This window comes from Lepidochelys kempii, chromosome 26 (genome assembly GCF_965140285.1).
Source record: "Lepidochelys kempii isolate rLepKem1 chromosome 26, rLepKem1.hap1, whole genome shotgun sequence".
NCBI lineage: Eukaryota > Metazoa > Chordata > Testudines > Cheloniidae > Lepidochelys > Lepidochelys kempii.
The window spans coordinates 6,619,107-6,636,331 of record NC_136405.1 but is presented as its reverse complement, the minus strand read 5'-3'; the positions used below and the strand labels follow the sequence as shown (position 1 = coordinate 6,636,331).

General features: G+C 49.2%; 1 protein-coding gene across 1 annotated transcript; it reads right to left on the bottom strand.

Annotated features, from left to right (window-relative positions):
* Window positions 1-11,251: 11,251 nt before the first annotated feature.
* LOC140903520 (D(1) dopamine receptor) lies at window positions 11,252-15,090 on the bottom strand. The gene has a single exon (XM_073324905.2). It carries the CDS (start codon window positions 13,026-13,028, stop codon window positions 11,661-11,663), a length of 1,368 nt encoding a protein of 455 aa, XP_073181006.1. The 5' UTR covers window positions 13,029-15,090; the 3' UTR covers window positions 11,252-11,660.
* Between the last annotated feature and the right edge of the window lie 2,135 nt (window positions 15,091-17,225).

The window sequence follows — 17,225 nt, the reverse complement described above, 5'->3', positions numbered from 1 at the left end:
AGTCCCCAACCCCGCAAAGACTTAAGAACACAACTTCAGACACATGAATAATCTCAATGCACTTAATACGATGACACACGTGCCTAAAATTACTTACATGCACAACTGAGCCTTAATTTGTTCCAGTACTTTATAGGGGTTTAGGTTATCCTACAGTCAGGGGCCCAGATGCTCTCTATCACAGTTGTTAACACCAATATTTTGGTACATTACTCCAGTTCCAAGTGCTGCAGTCTCCCCAAAGCTTAGATCTTAACACCACTTCTCAAAATATGATTGGTCAAGTCAGGTCATTACAGGCTTGGTCCAGCGACCTCTGCTCACATAACTCATCCTTACTCACACAACTAAAAACTAGTTGGGCTGGGTAATTTCTGCCTTACCCCGGAACAATGTTTGATGCAGAGTTAGCTGCTTCTTATGCAGTCATTCTAATCCAGCAGGTATTTCTACTTAGGGATTCATTAAAGCCTTTTCTTAATGAAAGCTGGGCAAGACACTGGCAGGGCTGTATTACATTTACCAGGCTTGATTCTCTTCCTTTCACTCCAGTGTAAATCAGGAGTTACTAAAGAAGGCAATGGAGTTATACCAGTCTAAGAATCAGATTCGGTATGCGTCAGTAATTCTCCGTTAGACCTCACAAAACAAGGTAGAAACCCACTAGTTCTACTTCTATATAACAATGATCACAAACAAATTTATAATTAATACATGTTATTTGATGGCTCCTCCCTCATCTATCACAGCAGGTGAAGGGGCAAAGTACAAAACCAAAAAGCAATAATTCATGAGAAATAAAATCACAGAGATCAATCGTATGCAATCATTGTGCTATGCTAAAGGCTCATGAAGGCTTTTTTAAAGCATCTGCTACTTCAGCAGATGCTAGACCCAGGGCAGTATTTTCTCCTGGTCCCTCTCTAGTTCTCATCTGTGCTGGGCACTTCCTACTGTGATACTTTAAGGCCACGATCCTCTGAAATATTTAGGCACCTAACTCCCGTTGAAATCATTAAATTCTTTGAAGTAAATTGTAAAGTGCCTAAATATCTTTGAGGATCTTAGTTTACTGGAAGAGGAGTTTGTTTTTTGTTGGGGGGGGGGGGTGTCACCCTGTCTCTGTGGGAAGTGATCCCGTCTGGATATTCCCAATCCATCCCTGCCCAAGATAATTTTATTCATGGCTCATAAGGAGGCTTAACAATCACATTATACAGCACTTTACAACTTCAAAGAACTGAACTCATTAACTAGTTAAACTTGGTTACCCAAGAGTAAAAACTGGTCATCTAGGAGAGGTTAGGACTTTCACTAAAGGCACAAGACACTACTTAAAGTGGGGTGGGGAACCACAAGGGGCTGCAGACCCAGCCTCCCTCCCCCCAAATCAAACTGGATCTGGATTATTGAGGGGCACACTTAAAGCACTGTTTTACCAAAACTGCTGCTCCCAGATTATAATAGACCCCCACTCTTTTCAGGCTACTAACTAAAGGTCAAACAAAATCGTGTCCCTGCAGTCAGGCTAGGAGCTCTAGCCCTTGAATTATAACAAATTTTATTCTCTATTCTTGTCTTTTAAACAACTCATAACCCCACCTGCCGGGCAACTTACTGACTCCACAATCACTGGAGAAACTCATTGAGCTGTTTCTCCTTCTTTCTCTGATTAACTGCTCCAGAATCTTCTCTCATTCCAGAATTTCCTCCCTTTCTCTTAAAGGGCCACCATAGTCACTCTGCCTTGAATCCTGGGAACTCACTTGGGCAGACCTCCCAACCATTGCTTTCAGGGACACGATCAGCAAAGCATGGCTCTGAATTTCAATTTGTTCAGAGTAAAGCATTTACAAAACATAAAGATGAATAAAATTGTTCCCACTGCTGCAGCTGTTTTAAATTCTAATGGAATCCAGTGTCTTTAAAACACACAAATATCCCCCTAGAGAGTTTGCAACTCAAATAGTGCAGTGCCCAGAATGGAAAAAGAAACTCTCTAGATGCAAAAGGGAAACTGACTTCATTGATTTGTTTTGCTCCAGTAAAGGAGAGGAAAGCCAACAGAGAACAGGAATAGTGACAAGTAGACTGGATTTTCTATGGCTCTATTTCTATTTTGATATTTAAACTACTATTCATACCAGAAAGACATTTCTTTGTTTGCAATACATGTTTTTTAAGCAGAGACTCCCTTTAAGAGATTCCAGCACATAGTCCCCCATCCTCAAAGGGTTATGGAAACAATTCTAACCTTGTAGCTCAAGTCTGGCAAGCTGTCTTCCGCCCACAGGCTTCTCCACACCTACTTTGCTTCATGAAGCACATCAGCTGCAATGACCCCATGCACCTGTGTGTGTGCTGTGTGCACTGCTCAGATCTTTAGGCCGCAATCCATGCCTGTGGAGTCTCATTGAAGTTAGTGGGATCCAGGTGCACAGAGCAGCTTGCAGGATTGGGGCATTAGGCTGTAGGGCCTAGATTCTCAAAGGTATTTAGGCACCTAACTCACACTGATTTCAATCCTAAATAGGTTTGAGGATCCAGGCCTTAGTGCTTTGAGGCAGGGACATCTAATCTATGTGGCACAATTTACCTGTAATTTGACTCTCTTTTCTAAACAGCAAATAAATAATAGTTCTGTATTCTGCACTTACATGGCTTCTTCCATCCAAGGATCTTAAGGGGCTTTATAAAGAGGAAGAGGGGTCATCATGAGTCTCCTTTAATAGATGGGGAAACTGAGGCACGGGAGGTGGTTGGTTTGTTTGTTTTTGAACTAAAGTGGTCAAAAGCAGTCTGATTTTGAATGCCTCAATGTTTTGGAAGCCAATTTGAAAAATCCTGGACCTGATTTTCAGACTGATGCCCAGATTCTCAAAGCTACTTAGGCATCTAACTTCCTCTGATTTCAAAGGGAATTAGGCACCTAAATACCTATGAGGATTTGAGTCTGGGCCCCTGCACCTTCAGCAGAAGTAAAGAAACCTGCAGGTGCTTGATACTTCTGAAAGTCAGTCCCACTGTTGGGCACCCAAAACAATCAGTAGCCACATGAAAATCTGAGCAGTTGTGACTTGCCCAAGGTCACTCAGAGTTCCCAAAGGGCTGAGAGGGATTTACAAGAAATACCGTGTAAAAGGAACTTTGTCATTGCTAGAACCATGCAATGGGCAGTGAGGGAACAAGGCAGGATGACAAACATGCTTCCAAGAGCCGGAGAGGGGTTACACACTAGCTGAAAAATGCAGGGAAGTCTATTCTCTAGGTTTGTTTACCCGTCTGTCACAGCCCCATTTAGTTTCATTCCCCAGCCACAGGGCAGTCTCCAGTTCAGGGTAAGAATGTTAAATGGACAAGATCTCACAGCAATTTTCAAAATCCACTGCGAGTGGAGACGGACACTAGATGGCATCCTGCAGCCCCTGATTAAAATGCTGCCTCTTTTAAGCACAAGAATGGATGAGGGTGAAAATAAACCCACGGTTCTCCAGTGAAGTGCTCCTAAAATGTAATTAACGACTCTCATTATTTCTACTGCAGTAGAAGCCAATCAGAGATTAGGGCCCTATTGTACCAGAAAGTAGATAGACAACACAAAGACAGTCCCTGCCTCAGAGAAGTCGTTATCTCAGTGCAATTCCTGTCCCAGGGCAAGACCCTGCCCTTGCTATTACAAAGTCATCGTCACTTCTGGCTAATCTGTTAGGACTTTGAGTGGTGTGTATCAAGATCCTGACATGCCCAAGCTTTGGGCTGTATTTGAAGGCCAGCCCCAGCTTGCGGTTGGCACGTGGAACCCGCTTGCACGCTGCAGCCTTTACTGAGATCAGTTTATCCCTGGACCCTGACAGACTCTATTCACTTCAAAATCCAGCACTTTGTTTGTAAAGTAAAGATGAACTGCTCCCCCTCGCCTCCCATTCCCTGGCTCTGAGCCTTCAATAACTCCCCAGCCAGGAAGTGCATTTGTCACCCTCTTCCTCTTGATTTCTTCGTGCGGCTAGTGTTTGCCAAATCTATGCCGAGTCTGAGGGGCTGTTTACCTTGGAGCGCAGCTTTCCAACCTTCGTGAGGCGTTCCATCCGTTCCCCCCACAGGTGTTTCACAATTACATCGTTGTCCTATCCAAAGGGGCATCCTGGAGAGAGCGTGGGCAGCACAGCAAAGAAGCAAGGCGCGCCCACACACACACAGACCCCAGCACCAGCAGTCGGTGCTCATCACAGATCCCCCCACGCTATCCTTATCTGCCTGGGAAATGAACGAACGTTTCTCACTTTTTCATTTGGATGAGGACAAAATGCTGCGAAAGCAAGGCAGCCACTGAGGAGGTGGAAAAGGGAGAGAGGGGTTGTACAAGGGTCCAGTCAGACCTGCCTGTGCAGGATTTACGCCTCACCCACTTGTCTGCACATCGACCCCCTACCCCATCTAGAGAACCCCAGCACAAGGTTGATACCTTGATCTCCTCCCCAGCCGTGACAAGTACCTCTCTCTCTCCCCCATCCCAGCCAGGAGAGAGGTCTCTGTCTTGGCCTATTTGCTCCGGGAAGGGTTAATCTCTCCCGCCTCTCCCCATCTGCTGATTCTGATTGCTCTGAATTACCATACAGATTGAGACAGCCAGGCCTGTGATTTCACAAGAGCCTCTGCCAGGCTCCTTCAAGTGGCCAGAGACCCTCAGCCTTTTCCATCCTTCGCCCAGAGGCTCCGCTTTCCCTCAGAGATGGATCTCTGCCTGTGCCCCTTGCACCTGCTTCTGTCTGATGAGGGCAGCATCTAATGACTCCAATTTGGAAAGAAACTCAAGAGGAGAGATAATGACAGAGATTGGCTGCTTTCTGACTAGTTCTAGAATCCCACTTCTCCTCATGCCCGTCAACATCAGAAAAGGAACAAGCCAGCCACCTCTTCCCGTAGGTCTTCTGGCCGTAGCCTTCTAGGCTGATGGGTCTTGCCCTTTTTCCTGGCTAGTCCCATTCACCACAGCTATGGCACATCTGTGCCCACAACTCCCAACCTTGCAGCCCTGGTGGAAAAGAGTAGAGGTGGGCTTCTGTGCCAGTCAGCTAAATCCAAGGGGACGCTGAATCTGCAGCAGCAGCAGCCGCCTCTGGCCAGGGTAGATTTCCCCAAATCGCCTTCCCCTCAGCACCCAGGCAATATCCTGTGATGTAATCAGTGATTACACAGAGCAATGCGGGGTCAGTCCAGTCCTGATGCAGGCTAGGAAGTGACTGCTTTCCTCTCCAGGCAGCCTGGCAACTCGAGAGGACAATTTCTGAGCCAGATTTGGTCGTGTAATAGCAGCATGCCCCTTTGTACTCAGTGCCAGCCCAGGGCTCTTGCAACACTCTGCCACGGATTATCCATAGGGATTGAATCTGGGCTCTTTTGCACCAGAAGCACAGCTCTCTACCACTCGAGTTAAAGGAGCTAGCAGCAATAGTAGGCACTTATCTGCTGTGAGGACGAGCCACCAGAGAGGGACACGCTTTGCCAGCATCTTACGCAACCATCTAGGGTGCCATCCTGATGTAAGGGGGCTGTGTCACACGAGGACTGAAGCTACAGGCCTCACTGTTTCAATGGCTGCAGAATGCCTGCCCACCTGAGTCCTCCCCTTAGAAAGGCAGATGCTGTTTCTGCTCAAATGGCCCCCATCCCCACCTCTTTGTGGGGAGTCAGGGCAGGTTCCCTCATGCCGTGGCCCCATCTCCCCCTCAGCCTGGGAGTCAGGAGAGTCTTCCTTGTGTGGCCTCTGGAATTTACCTCAGGGAACAGAGATGAACCATGAGCCTTTGTGTCTCTAATAGACTCCAGGGCAGCTCCTCCTGAGCATTCCCAGATTTGGGCACTTTCCTGCGTCTCCCGGTAACAGGGCCATCAGGCTAAATGTCACCCTGGCACTTGCTATTCATCACCCCAGTGTGAGCCTCAAGCAAAAACCCAGCAGGGCTCTGGGGAGCTGAGTAGGTAGGCAGATGCACCGGAGACCTCTGGCAGGAGGGGGTGGAGGGGCATGCAGGCTGAGACGGCGAATGTGCCTATAGTTATACAGAGAGGTAGAGAAAGCCCCCGTCAGAGTGGGAAAAGGGGACCTTTGGGACAGCATTGGCAGTGGGGGTATGAAATATAGAGCAAGCCCCTTCCTAGGATGGAAAGGAAGCCCCAGGGGTCAGAAATATGGAGACAGCCCCTCCTGCTGTGGGAGATGTGGGGGTGCTCTGGGATAGCTGTGAGCACTCGCAATCCCCCATCTCTCCAGGCCTACTCCACTGGCCAGTGAACCAGCCTCTCTCACATCTCACCTCCTCGCTCTCCCAGCTGAGTGCGGGTCATTTTCCACGCAGGCTCAAACAAGCAGGGGCAGGAGATGATGACTTGCCACAGTGAAGCCGCGTCGGCTTCCCTTCAAGCCTCTCCTCTCCCCGGATCGCTTGGGCTGCTCTGGTGGCCGCTGGGTGTCTTTTTTTCTCCCAGTCTTCATTTAAATGGAGGTTTTAAGGCTTCTTCCCACCCAGCCACGTGGCGGGGCCGAGTCTCAGCAAACAGCTTCAGCCATTTGAATGGTGCCTATAGGGAACCTGGAGAACCCCTCACAGTCAAGGGGCTCTTTTTGCACGTCCACCCTATCAGGGACCTAGTGGGATAATCTTGGGCCCCTGGTAGGTGTGCAGCTACCGCAAAGGACAGAGTCAGCGCTCAGCACACCCAGCAACGCAGAGCATTAGGAATCATGGAGTCAGGTGTGAGACTGGCACCCAACTCCCACCAAATTGGAATCAGGCACCTAAATCCCTTAGGCCCCTCTGAAAATAGCAGCCTCTGCATTTAATCCTGTCTTACACCCGGGGCCGATGGGAGCACACACCCCCTGCTACATGCACACACCTATTAGGGATAGAACCCCTGGCTCTTGCCTCACCTGGCCTCAGGGTAAGAGAATTCAGGCATGGTTAGTCCTGTTTGGTCCCCTCTTGTCCACCTCAGAGAGACCAATGCACTTTAATCCCCTAGAGTATTTCCAGGCCTCTGTCCAGCCAAGTTTTAGATTTCCCAACAGTTGGGCTTCCACTCTGTGGCCAGGGAGACTATTCCAGTTTCAGAGATTGCAATGGCCAGGACATTTCCCCGATATTCAGCTCCAATTTGCCTTTGCTTCATTTCCTCCCATTCTTCCTCATCATACCCCTCAGCCTCATTTTCCCGCCTCACTCAACAATTATAGCCATAGACGGTTATCATAGCAAAGAGAGACTGACATGCTGCAAACAGTTAATATTCAGGAACTGTGTCAGCTGGGTGAATCTGCATTGCTAGCCCGATTTTGTAAATGGGGAAACTGAGGCACAGAGCAGCCAAGTGATTTGCAAGGTCACACAGGAAGTCACTGGCAGATCTAGGAAGAGAACACAGAAATCTTGACTCCCACTCTTTTGCTTCAGTCTCACAGTCTCTGAATCAGGTCACAGCCTCCCTCCCTGCTCACAGCTCGAAAAGTATCACGGTTAGGTGTCACAGTGAGCAGAGAGAACTGTTTCCTTGCTGCTGGACAGTGCTTCTGTCTCAGGATCCCCAAGCACTTCACAAACAGGAGTCTCTTCACTTGCCAGTTGTCAGTGGTGGACCATTGCTGGGAATTATGGCTCACGGGAGGCAGCTAACTGCCAAAACTTTGCATGCATCTCTTCCGGACTGCATCACAGCTGAGGTGCATCTAGTCCAGTATTTTCTCTCTCCTTGTGGTCAGCACCAACTGCTTCAGAGGAAGGGGCAAGCAACCCAGCAGCAGGCGGCTGTGGGATCGTCTGCCCTCCTTGAAAGCCTCGTGAAGTGTTAGAGACTGGCTTAAACCCTGAGCTTTTAGATCCCTTCCAAAATGTGTTAGCTTAAACTCTTATATTAGCATGGCTGACTCTTTCTGGTCCCTGTATCCTGAGGGCATTCTGGGGCTGGCGAGCACCTCCCCGGGGAATACCCACGGGGCAGGCTTCCACAGTGGCAAAGGCCTAGCAGGAGTGCCCTGGCCGCCCCCATGTAGGGTTCTCCTGCAAGTGTAGCAGCTGGAGTGTACTGCGCTCTGGCTAGTCCAGGCTGCCAAATGGCCCAATAGGGAAGTGTGGGTCCCAGTCCTAAGTTGGAAGCCCCTGGGGCTGCTTAAGGGTACACCAGGGGCTACAGCCACCTTTGCCCCCACCCCTAATAAGCTGAGCATCGTGGAAGGTGCAGCTCAGAAGCAGGGCCTGGGCTCGTCCTCTGACTCATCCTCTTGCATTGCTGTGGGATCCCCGAGTGTATACCGAGGTGCCTTCAGCAGGATGGGAGCATACAAGTGCTGCCTCGGTCCCACAATACCTCTGCCCCGCCGCAGCCTGCAATCCCATCCTCCTGCCCGGGAAACCCACAAGAAAACCACGCTGCACTGAAAGGAGCGAGATGTATTTTTTTGCCAGACTAAGAAAATCCTAGTTAAACACAGAAACACGCATGTGGTTTGGAAGTTGCCGTCCGTTTCCTAGCCTGCTGCTGTAGCACAGAGGGGCCAGTACAATGCCCTGGAGGGCACAGGCTCAGTTCAGTCATTGCCACTCCCTGGGCAGTTGGGCTGCAGGCACCAGGAAGACATCGGCCATGGGTGACTCTGACGGAGGTCACAGTCAGAGCTGGGGGGAAATGATCCATTGTACAGTCAGTGAAGGGAAGAACCAGCCCTGAAGAGCAGGGGGCTTCTGAAGACTGCGGGGAGCGAAGAATCCTCTGCCACTACCCGTCCCCTAACATGCACACACAAAGGCAAAGTCTCTCTGTTTCTACGCGGATAATAAATAACATTTTTTCAGCCACTGCCCACCTCTGCTTGTCCGCTCCCTCCCAGCTAACCCCCTGTCAAAGGGCTTAGTCCTTGGTCGTCATACACACGGCAAGTTCACCCAACTTTTGTCACAAGAATATTATGAATTAGTTGCCCTTCTCAAAGCACTTTACAAACACTCACGCATTAAGCCTCACACAACATCACTGTGGGTTAGGTATCAGACCCTCATCAGAGATGGGGAGACCGAGACGGAGAGGTTAGGCGACTTGTCCATGTAAGCAGTGGAACCACAAATAGAACCCTGGAGTCCTGACTCCCAGTGTCCCCCCTGCTCTAACCACTGGAAAATACTCCTCTTCCACAGCTGGGAATAGTATAATTAATTATCACATAATGCAGTAATGCCTCAACCAGGGAGGGGCCTAGGGTGACCAGATGTCCCGATTTTATATGGACAGTCCCGATATTCAGGGCTTTGTCTTATATCGGCGCCTATTACCCCCCACCCCGGTCCTGATTTTTCACACTTGCTGTCTGGTCACCCTAGCGGGGCCCCATTGTGCTAAGTACGGGATAAACATATAGTAAATGACGGTCCTGAAGAGCACAGCACCCAGGAATCCTGACTCCCAATCCCCGCTCCTACTCTGTCCATTAGTCTGCCCTCCGCCATGGCAGGGAATAGAACCCAGGCATCCTGACTCTGCTCTAACCACTAGAGAGACAACCCTGCTGTACTAAGAGGCGATTATAAAGAGCGTAAGTTCCATCTGTGAGCGCTTCTGCAGAGCTATCCTAGGGAGGACCCCACACTTCTCCTTCCCTCCCACACTGACTGCGCTGTGACTTGACTGTCACTGGGCTGTATCTGATAATTACAGTTACTCTCTAATTATCACCTTCTGATTTCTCTTTGTTAAGGCTTGTTGGGAAGAGAGAACGAAAGGCTTTGGCAGCGCTATGGAGTTGCAGATACCAGAAAGTGGAGGCACCTGTATTCAGGATAAGGTGGACATACCATTTTTGCTGCAATGTTTAACCAATCCCCCATCAAAACATTATAAAAACGATCAAGCAGTGTCACGTTTTACAATGCAATGCCGGGGGTTTCTCCCATATCCCCCGCGCACACACTGTCTGGTACTGGAGCAACCAGACACAAGTTAAAATATGCAAAGATGCTAATTTAAAAGTACAGGTGAGTGAGGAAAGAGTGAGTCTCAAAAAGCTATTGTTATTGAAATGAGACCGTGCACCGGGAGCGGTTGAAATGGGGAGAGATGGTGGGGGTTGGAAAGATTGGGAAGTTGAGAGACTGTAGGGGAAATGGAGAAGAAAGAGAGTGTGACTGATGGAGGACAGGGGGAAGCAGAGGAACTTCTTCCCCCTGAAACCAGGGGTCTGACTCTTTCCTCCACTCCCTGCATACAAAGGACTCAGACTGGAGTCCGCTGCCACAGAAAATGCACCTTTCGCCGACAACAGCGATAAGCAACAGGTGTGGTGAAGCTGAACACGGCCTAAGTGCAAGTGGAGAAAGGACCGAAGCGTGTTCTGCACCGGTTCAGAACCCGTGGTTCTGCCCCAAATGTAGGACCAAACCCTTAGCACACAGCATCCTACAGCAATGAGCCAAAGCACTACAGCCTGGTACAGCCTTTGGGCCCATTATTGAAGACTACTGCAGCCTGAAAGCTCCAATCCAATGGGCCATGGATTTGTATTGGCCTGGAAGATAACATGCCTGAGCCAGAGCGATGAAGAAGAGAGACACCTCCTCACAGCTGAACTGGTGCCTATTTACTAACTTCCCAGAGAGGAGCAGGAGAGCATGGCAACACCACCACCTTTCTGCCTTAGCATCCCAACTTCCTAACACCCAGAAACTTGTTCTAAACACTCCCCTCGAGCTGGCAGTCAGGACTCCTGGGTTACCCACCCTAAACTCTAGACCATCTTCTCCTCCCATAGCCAGGAACAGAACCCAGGTGTCCTCGCTGCCTGTTCCCTGCTAAGTCTCAGGGGATGGCTGTCTGTAGCACAAGCAAACAGATGTGAGCGAGGGGGCTGGGGAAAAGGCCAGGATCAAGGTGTCTTGTAAAGCAACTCTTCTCTACCTCTCCTACACTGGCTTCACAAGAAAAGTCTGTCTCCACAGTTAAAGGCTGACAGGATAGGTAGGGCTGTCACACCCATGAAGCTGATAGCATTACCCAGCCCTGCCTGCTTGAATGAACAATCATGCAGGCAGCAGTCCCTCTGGTTTGCTGCATTTTCTGTGTCACTTTAGTAGCCCAGGAGAGTGAAAGCATTTGCTTAGCCACAGGACTGGGAGAAGGAGCAGTAGGGCAAACTCCCCCACTTCCCCTCCTAAATGGGTTGAGAGGCAAGGTCAGTCTCAGGGGCCTGTTCAAGGCCATGGTTTCCCAGAGGAAGCTACTGACAACTATGACAAGGGAGTTTTCTTTTTCCTAGGAACTACACTGAGACCCACCAAACTCATTTGACATAAGGCACCCAACAGACATCAACCACTTCCATTCACTACCAACCTGGGCTGGCCCTGGGTTTGAACCCGTAGACTCAAGGTGAAAAGCACCATCCCCCCAAGCCATCCAGTCCCCTAGAAAGTCATCTTCTGAGTATATCAGAGAAACAAAGGAAGACACAAACATACTTGCTAATACATAAATACAAACTCCTTCCCAGGCAGAGGGGTAGCAATTCCTCTTCTCCTCCCTCCCCTGTATGCACACTCCCCAGAAACTGGGCCATTTGCTACAGACCTCTCTCTGCCATATCCCATCTCCCCGCCCCGACTCCCTCTCCTGATCCCTTTTCAATCCAGCACACTGGAGGTGAAGGGAGTGATCTTCTCCAGTGATATATCCATCTCGCACTCCACATGGACCACGGCTGGCAAGATGGCGTTGGCATGGTTGTTGTGGGAGGTCTTGGAGATCTGCGACACTTTGTCAAAAGTCAGCTCATTGTCTTCTGCCTGCAGGGTGGCATGGGGGAGAAGGTGCGGGTCGCTGAGAGTCACCACGTCCTTCTGGTAGGTGGTGTCATGGTGGTAGGAAACCAGCTCATTGCTGAAATTCACCGTCTCCACCACATTGCTGGGGCAGAGACGGCCGCAGGCCAGGATGGTGGCAAAGGCCCTCCTGAAGTCAGCATTGAAGGCGTAGATGATGGGGTTGAGGGAGGAGTTGGCCCAGCCGAACCAGACAAAGATGTTGAAGACTGTCTCGCTGACACAGGGCAGCTCCCCGGGATCGTGCAGGCCAAGGTCGCAGAAGGGCACCATGCAGTTGAGCACGAAGAAGGGCAGCCAGCAGAAGACGAAGACTCCCATGATGATGGAGAGGGTCTTGAGGACTTTGGTCTCCTTCTTGAAAGAGTTCTTCAGAGAGGCCTCGTGGGGGCAGTCATTGCTGTGGCAGTTCTGGGCATGCTCCACAGCTCTCTCCAGAGAGGAGATCCTGCGGATCTGCCGCTGAGCGATGCGGAAGATCCTGGTGTACGTGACGATCATGATGGCCACGGGGATGTAGAAGCTGATGAGGGATGAGGAGATGGCATAGGTCCTGTTGAGGCTGGAGTCACAGTTCTCCTCTGAGCCCTGTGTGGAGTTGGAGCTGGGCTCCTGCTGAGCAAGGAGCTCACTGGCTTTGTGCCACCTCAGCTGCACAGGGATGAAGGAGATCAAAATGGAGAGCAGCCAAGCCACGCCAATCATGATGAAAGCCACTCGCTGGGTCATCTTCCTCTCGTAGCGGAAGGGGCTGGAGATCGCCCAGTACCGGTCCACGCTGATAATGCACAGGTTGAGGATGGAGGCTGTGGAGCACATGATGTCAAAGGCCACCCAGACATCACAGAAGCCCCCGAAAGGCCAGAAGCCGGCCACCTCAGCGACTGCCTTCCACGGCATCACCAGCACGGCCACGAACAGGTCGGAGACAGCCAGCGAGATGACAAAGAAGTTGGTGACCTTGGAGCGCAGGTGCCGGAACTTGATCACAGCCACGCACACCAGGGTGTTGCCCAGCAAGGTAGAGAGGATGAGGAAGAAGAGCAGGGCAGCCATCGCCACCCGCAAGGACAGCTCCGAGTTGTCCTCCTCCACCCAACTTGTCCTGCTGAGGGTGTCATTGATCATCTCCAGCCCATCTCCCCCTCCTAGCAGGTAAAGCCCATCCATGAGTTCCCTTTGTCCTGCTGTCCCCAGAGATCTCACTGGTGCTACGTCCCCATCGGCACACAAACTGCCTCCTCTTTATTCCTCCTCTTGCATCTCAGAAGCACAAACTGCGACCCTTCCAGCTCTTGAACTCTGACAAGCGCGGCTAGATCCCCGGTCACAAGTGCTCCAACCTTTCGCTCCTTTCCAAGTCTTCTGCAGGCAGCCTGGCATTTTTCCCCCACCACTTTTCTTCTTATGCAGCCTGCCGCTCACAAAGAGCCAGTCCTCACCTCCTGCTCTCGTGTGGGGTGGGTGGGCTCAACTGCAATCTTCCCTCCCCCTCCTCTCACAGGGGGCTCATCAGCTGTTACAAATCCATCGCTCATAGAATCCCTGTCAATCCCTTTTGTACTGGCCAGGGTGGGACTTGCTGCTGGATCGGGTGCAAGGGGGAGTTTGGGGATCACTCTCTGCTGTTGCTGCTAGATGCTCGCTGCTTCTCAGCTCAGACACCCAGCTGCTCTGCTGCCGCTGTTCTTTCCTCCCTTGCTAATTTGCTCCAGATTTTACACAGGTGAGATCCCCTCCTTCTCCATGCACTGACCCCCTACTCTCCAATCTCTGCCCTTTTAGTCCTGAGATATTGGGGGCATGGGGTTTGGGACTTTTCTGCAGAGATTGGGGAAGGGGTTGGATTTAGAGAAGGTAGGGAAACAGGCAACAGGGAAGGGGAAAGGGATGAGATGATGAGCAATCAGACAGGGTTGAGAAGATCTGGGAGGCTTAGATGACATTTATTGATAGGTTGGGAGTTCGATAGGTGGGAATCCAAGTCATTTTGATCCTCCCAGTAGGAGGCAGCATGGTCTAGTGACTAGGGTACTGGGCCAGGAGACCTAGGTTCTGTTCCCACTGGTTTGCTGTGTGACCTTAGGCAAGTCATTTCCCCTCTCTGTGCATCAGTTTTCCCATCTGTAAATAGTGGATAATGACACTTGCCTTCCTTTGTAAAACGTTTCAGGATCTATAGATGAAAAGCGCTGTATAAAGAGTTCCTTGCTATTGCAGTATAATCTCTCCAAAGTCCTCTTCCTCCGATCGTGGAGCGAGGGCAGGCCTGTACACAACTGTCTTTATTTGAAGGGGGCCTAAAGTAAAGAATAATAGGTGTAGAATATTGATTTAATGAGGACTTTTGTACCAGGACTCAATTTGTCCAATTTTAATAAAGTGAGATAAACACGCTTCTATTCTCAACTAGGTGTTTTCTTTATTAGGGCAATCCTTGTATTAGGGCTTGGAGGCAGGGGGTGTGCTACAACTCCAACGGTCTAGGCCCATGGAGTGGTATACAGAAAGCAAAGAACTTTTTCATGTTAGTACAAAATCTAAATGCCAGCCCCTCTTCCAGACTGATTAACAGGTCCTTGCATAGCCAATGCTCAGTACAAGGAAATCTGACCCTTGAGTCTATGGGTTATTCCTTCTGTGGAGGAGATGCAGTGACCAACTGTCACTATTCCTCCCCCTTCTTGTGGTGCTGGGGCAGTTACAGAGGAGAGTTCAGTGATCTCAGTTTATTATCCTATCTACAGTACCGCTGGGTAAACGGGGGGCTGAACTCCCTTGGGACTCCTTTATTAGGAATCAGGACTGACCCATTCACATACAGTTTAGTCTTCAAGTTCATGGGCCATTTCCACCACCCCTGCAACTCCACTGATTTCAACGAAGTTATACCAAGGGTCACTTTGGCCCCGTAGGCTGGAGCCTTCATCGCAGGAGAAAGTGAATGGCAGCAGATATGGTTTAGAACTTAGGAACCACTGAATTTTTCAGGGAAAACTAGGTACCATCTTAAAGAATCTTCATCCCTTTATATGCATTTTACCCGTGGGCCATGTGTTCTGTCTCTCCCTAGGATTCTTTCTGCACTGAATCACATAGTCTGTCCCCAAAGAAGGCTCAAAAGAGCACTGACCTTTGCTCCTTAGGGATTTCTCCGGGGCTAAAGGTCCTGGGGAAACAGCTCTCAAGATTAACCTACTTTGGAGAAACTCTTCACTGGCAAACTTGCCAAGAAACAAGCAGCAAAACCCTTCCAAGACACACACGCCCAAGAAATCAGCCCCACTCAGCACTAAACTCGCTAATTACTCAGCCGTTTGCTGTAATACAACACAGTGCAGTGACCTTAACCCTTCCCGGCATGGTACACCATTTCTAAATGAAGCAGCAGTCAATCATCTTGAAACAACCCAAGCCTATTGTGTGTTTTGGTTTCATTAGCTTTACCCTGCCCCATGCATTGTATAATCTCAGATTTCAGCCTGAACAGACACTACCCCAGAACTACTTGTGGCTGCTGTCTTCAAGGCTGTTCATAGGTGACACCCACTCTCTCTGATCTAGCCAAGAAAGTGATTCTGTTTTCATCATGAAGAAAATATTTTTCTTCTTTAATCAATTCCATGGCACAGCATCCCCTCTGAATGAGCTCTTTAAAGAAACTAACTAAATACAGTACAGGAATAGCTTGCAAGAGCTTCATTTGTCTCATTAAGTTCTATTGCCTTCTAGCAGGTTCCTGCCAACTATTTATACCAAGAAGGTGTGTTTGCTCTTTAAAACTTTTACTAGCGCCTTTGAAATGGTCAGACCTTTTACTTGCCAATCAATGGCGATAGGAAAATGGACGAAGGCATTTCAGCACAGAAGGGAGAGTGGGTAATATAATGCAACAAGAGACTTCGACTCCTGGCCAAGGACATACAAACACAGGAAAGCACTTCTATGATTCAAGCTAATGCACTAAGTGCATGAGATTGGGGATATTAGGCATTGATGCAGCTTCTCGTGATGCTGAGCATTAGCCCGAAGCGTTACCATTCTATGCATAGGCACCTTTTGACACTGCAGATCATTTTTACCATGTTGGATCTGAAAGGACATTCATCTCGATGCTCTCTACGCAGAGCACGTGGATTTCAAAAGTTCTTCTCATTGTTGGACATAGGGTAGGCACATGCTTGCTCCTGCAAGTCAGTCACCTAGTGTTACATAGTCATAAGTCTCAACCCAAAGTTGCATGCTGTCCCTCACTTAGGTCAGAATCAGTGCCTCAAGATACCTACAAGCAAGACCACCGCAAGCCAGGACATGGTCATGTCTCACAAGCTATATAGGCCAGTTCTTGGATGGGAAGCATTCCAGGAAAACTTAGGCACTGCAGGAGGTGGGGTTGATGATTCTTTCATGAAGAAGGGGGCATTCTTCATAAGAACATAAGAGTGGTCGTACTGGGTCAGACCAAAGGTCTGTCTAGCCCATTAGCCTGTCTTCCAACAGAGGCCAATGCCAGGTGCCCCAGAGGGAATGAAAAGAACAGGGAATCATCAAGTGATCCATCCCATCACCCATTCCCAGCTTCTGTCAAACAGAGGCTAGGGACACCATTCCTGGCCATCCTGGCTAATAACCACCGAGGGACCTATCCTCCACAAATTTATCTAGTTCTTTTTTGAACCCTGTTATAGTCCTTCCTTTTAAGTTAGTTCCTTACCAATGTTTCAGCATGGTGCTATGGAACAGCCTTTTGCCTAAGACATAAAACCAGGGTTCTGTACCTCAGACTGCAGAACTAATGTTCATTATAATTCCTCTGATCCTTTTTGAAAGAGAAAGTTGTTAACCCTGGTGTCATGACCAAATTGGAGCTTAGGTAATTACATTCTGCCCATCTGAAATTCTTCCTGCAATTTCTGTTGGATGCGATATCCTTTGCTTGCTACACTAAACTGGATGTAAGGTTGCATCATTAAACAGCTGCTGATCCATCTCAGAAGTAGCTGCATTTCAGTGAAGTGAGCACTGTGTATATATTTTGCAAAGCACTTTGGTAAGAAACCATTCTATTTTGGTGGCAAGTCATTCTTTCGCACTTCTGTATTTAATATCTTTCCCTTCCCAGCAACAGGGTGCTCTCTCTAAATTACCTCTCTACTATTTTCCCCCTTCTTTTTCACAGCCACATCTTTCAGCTTTCTTTCCATTCAGTCATCTTGATTACTTTCCCACTCAAGAGTCAAAGCATGAAAATTACAAGCCACTTCAAGTAACGCACCAGCTGCTCAGATTTAACTCTTAAATGCCTCTTCCAGCCCTTCAGAACAATAGTCTCTCTGGCATGTTTTACACGCACTTGCAATGGGGATA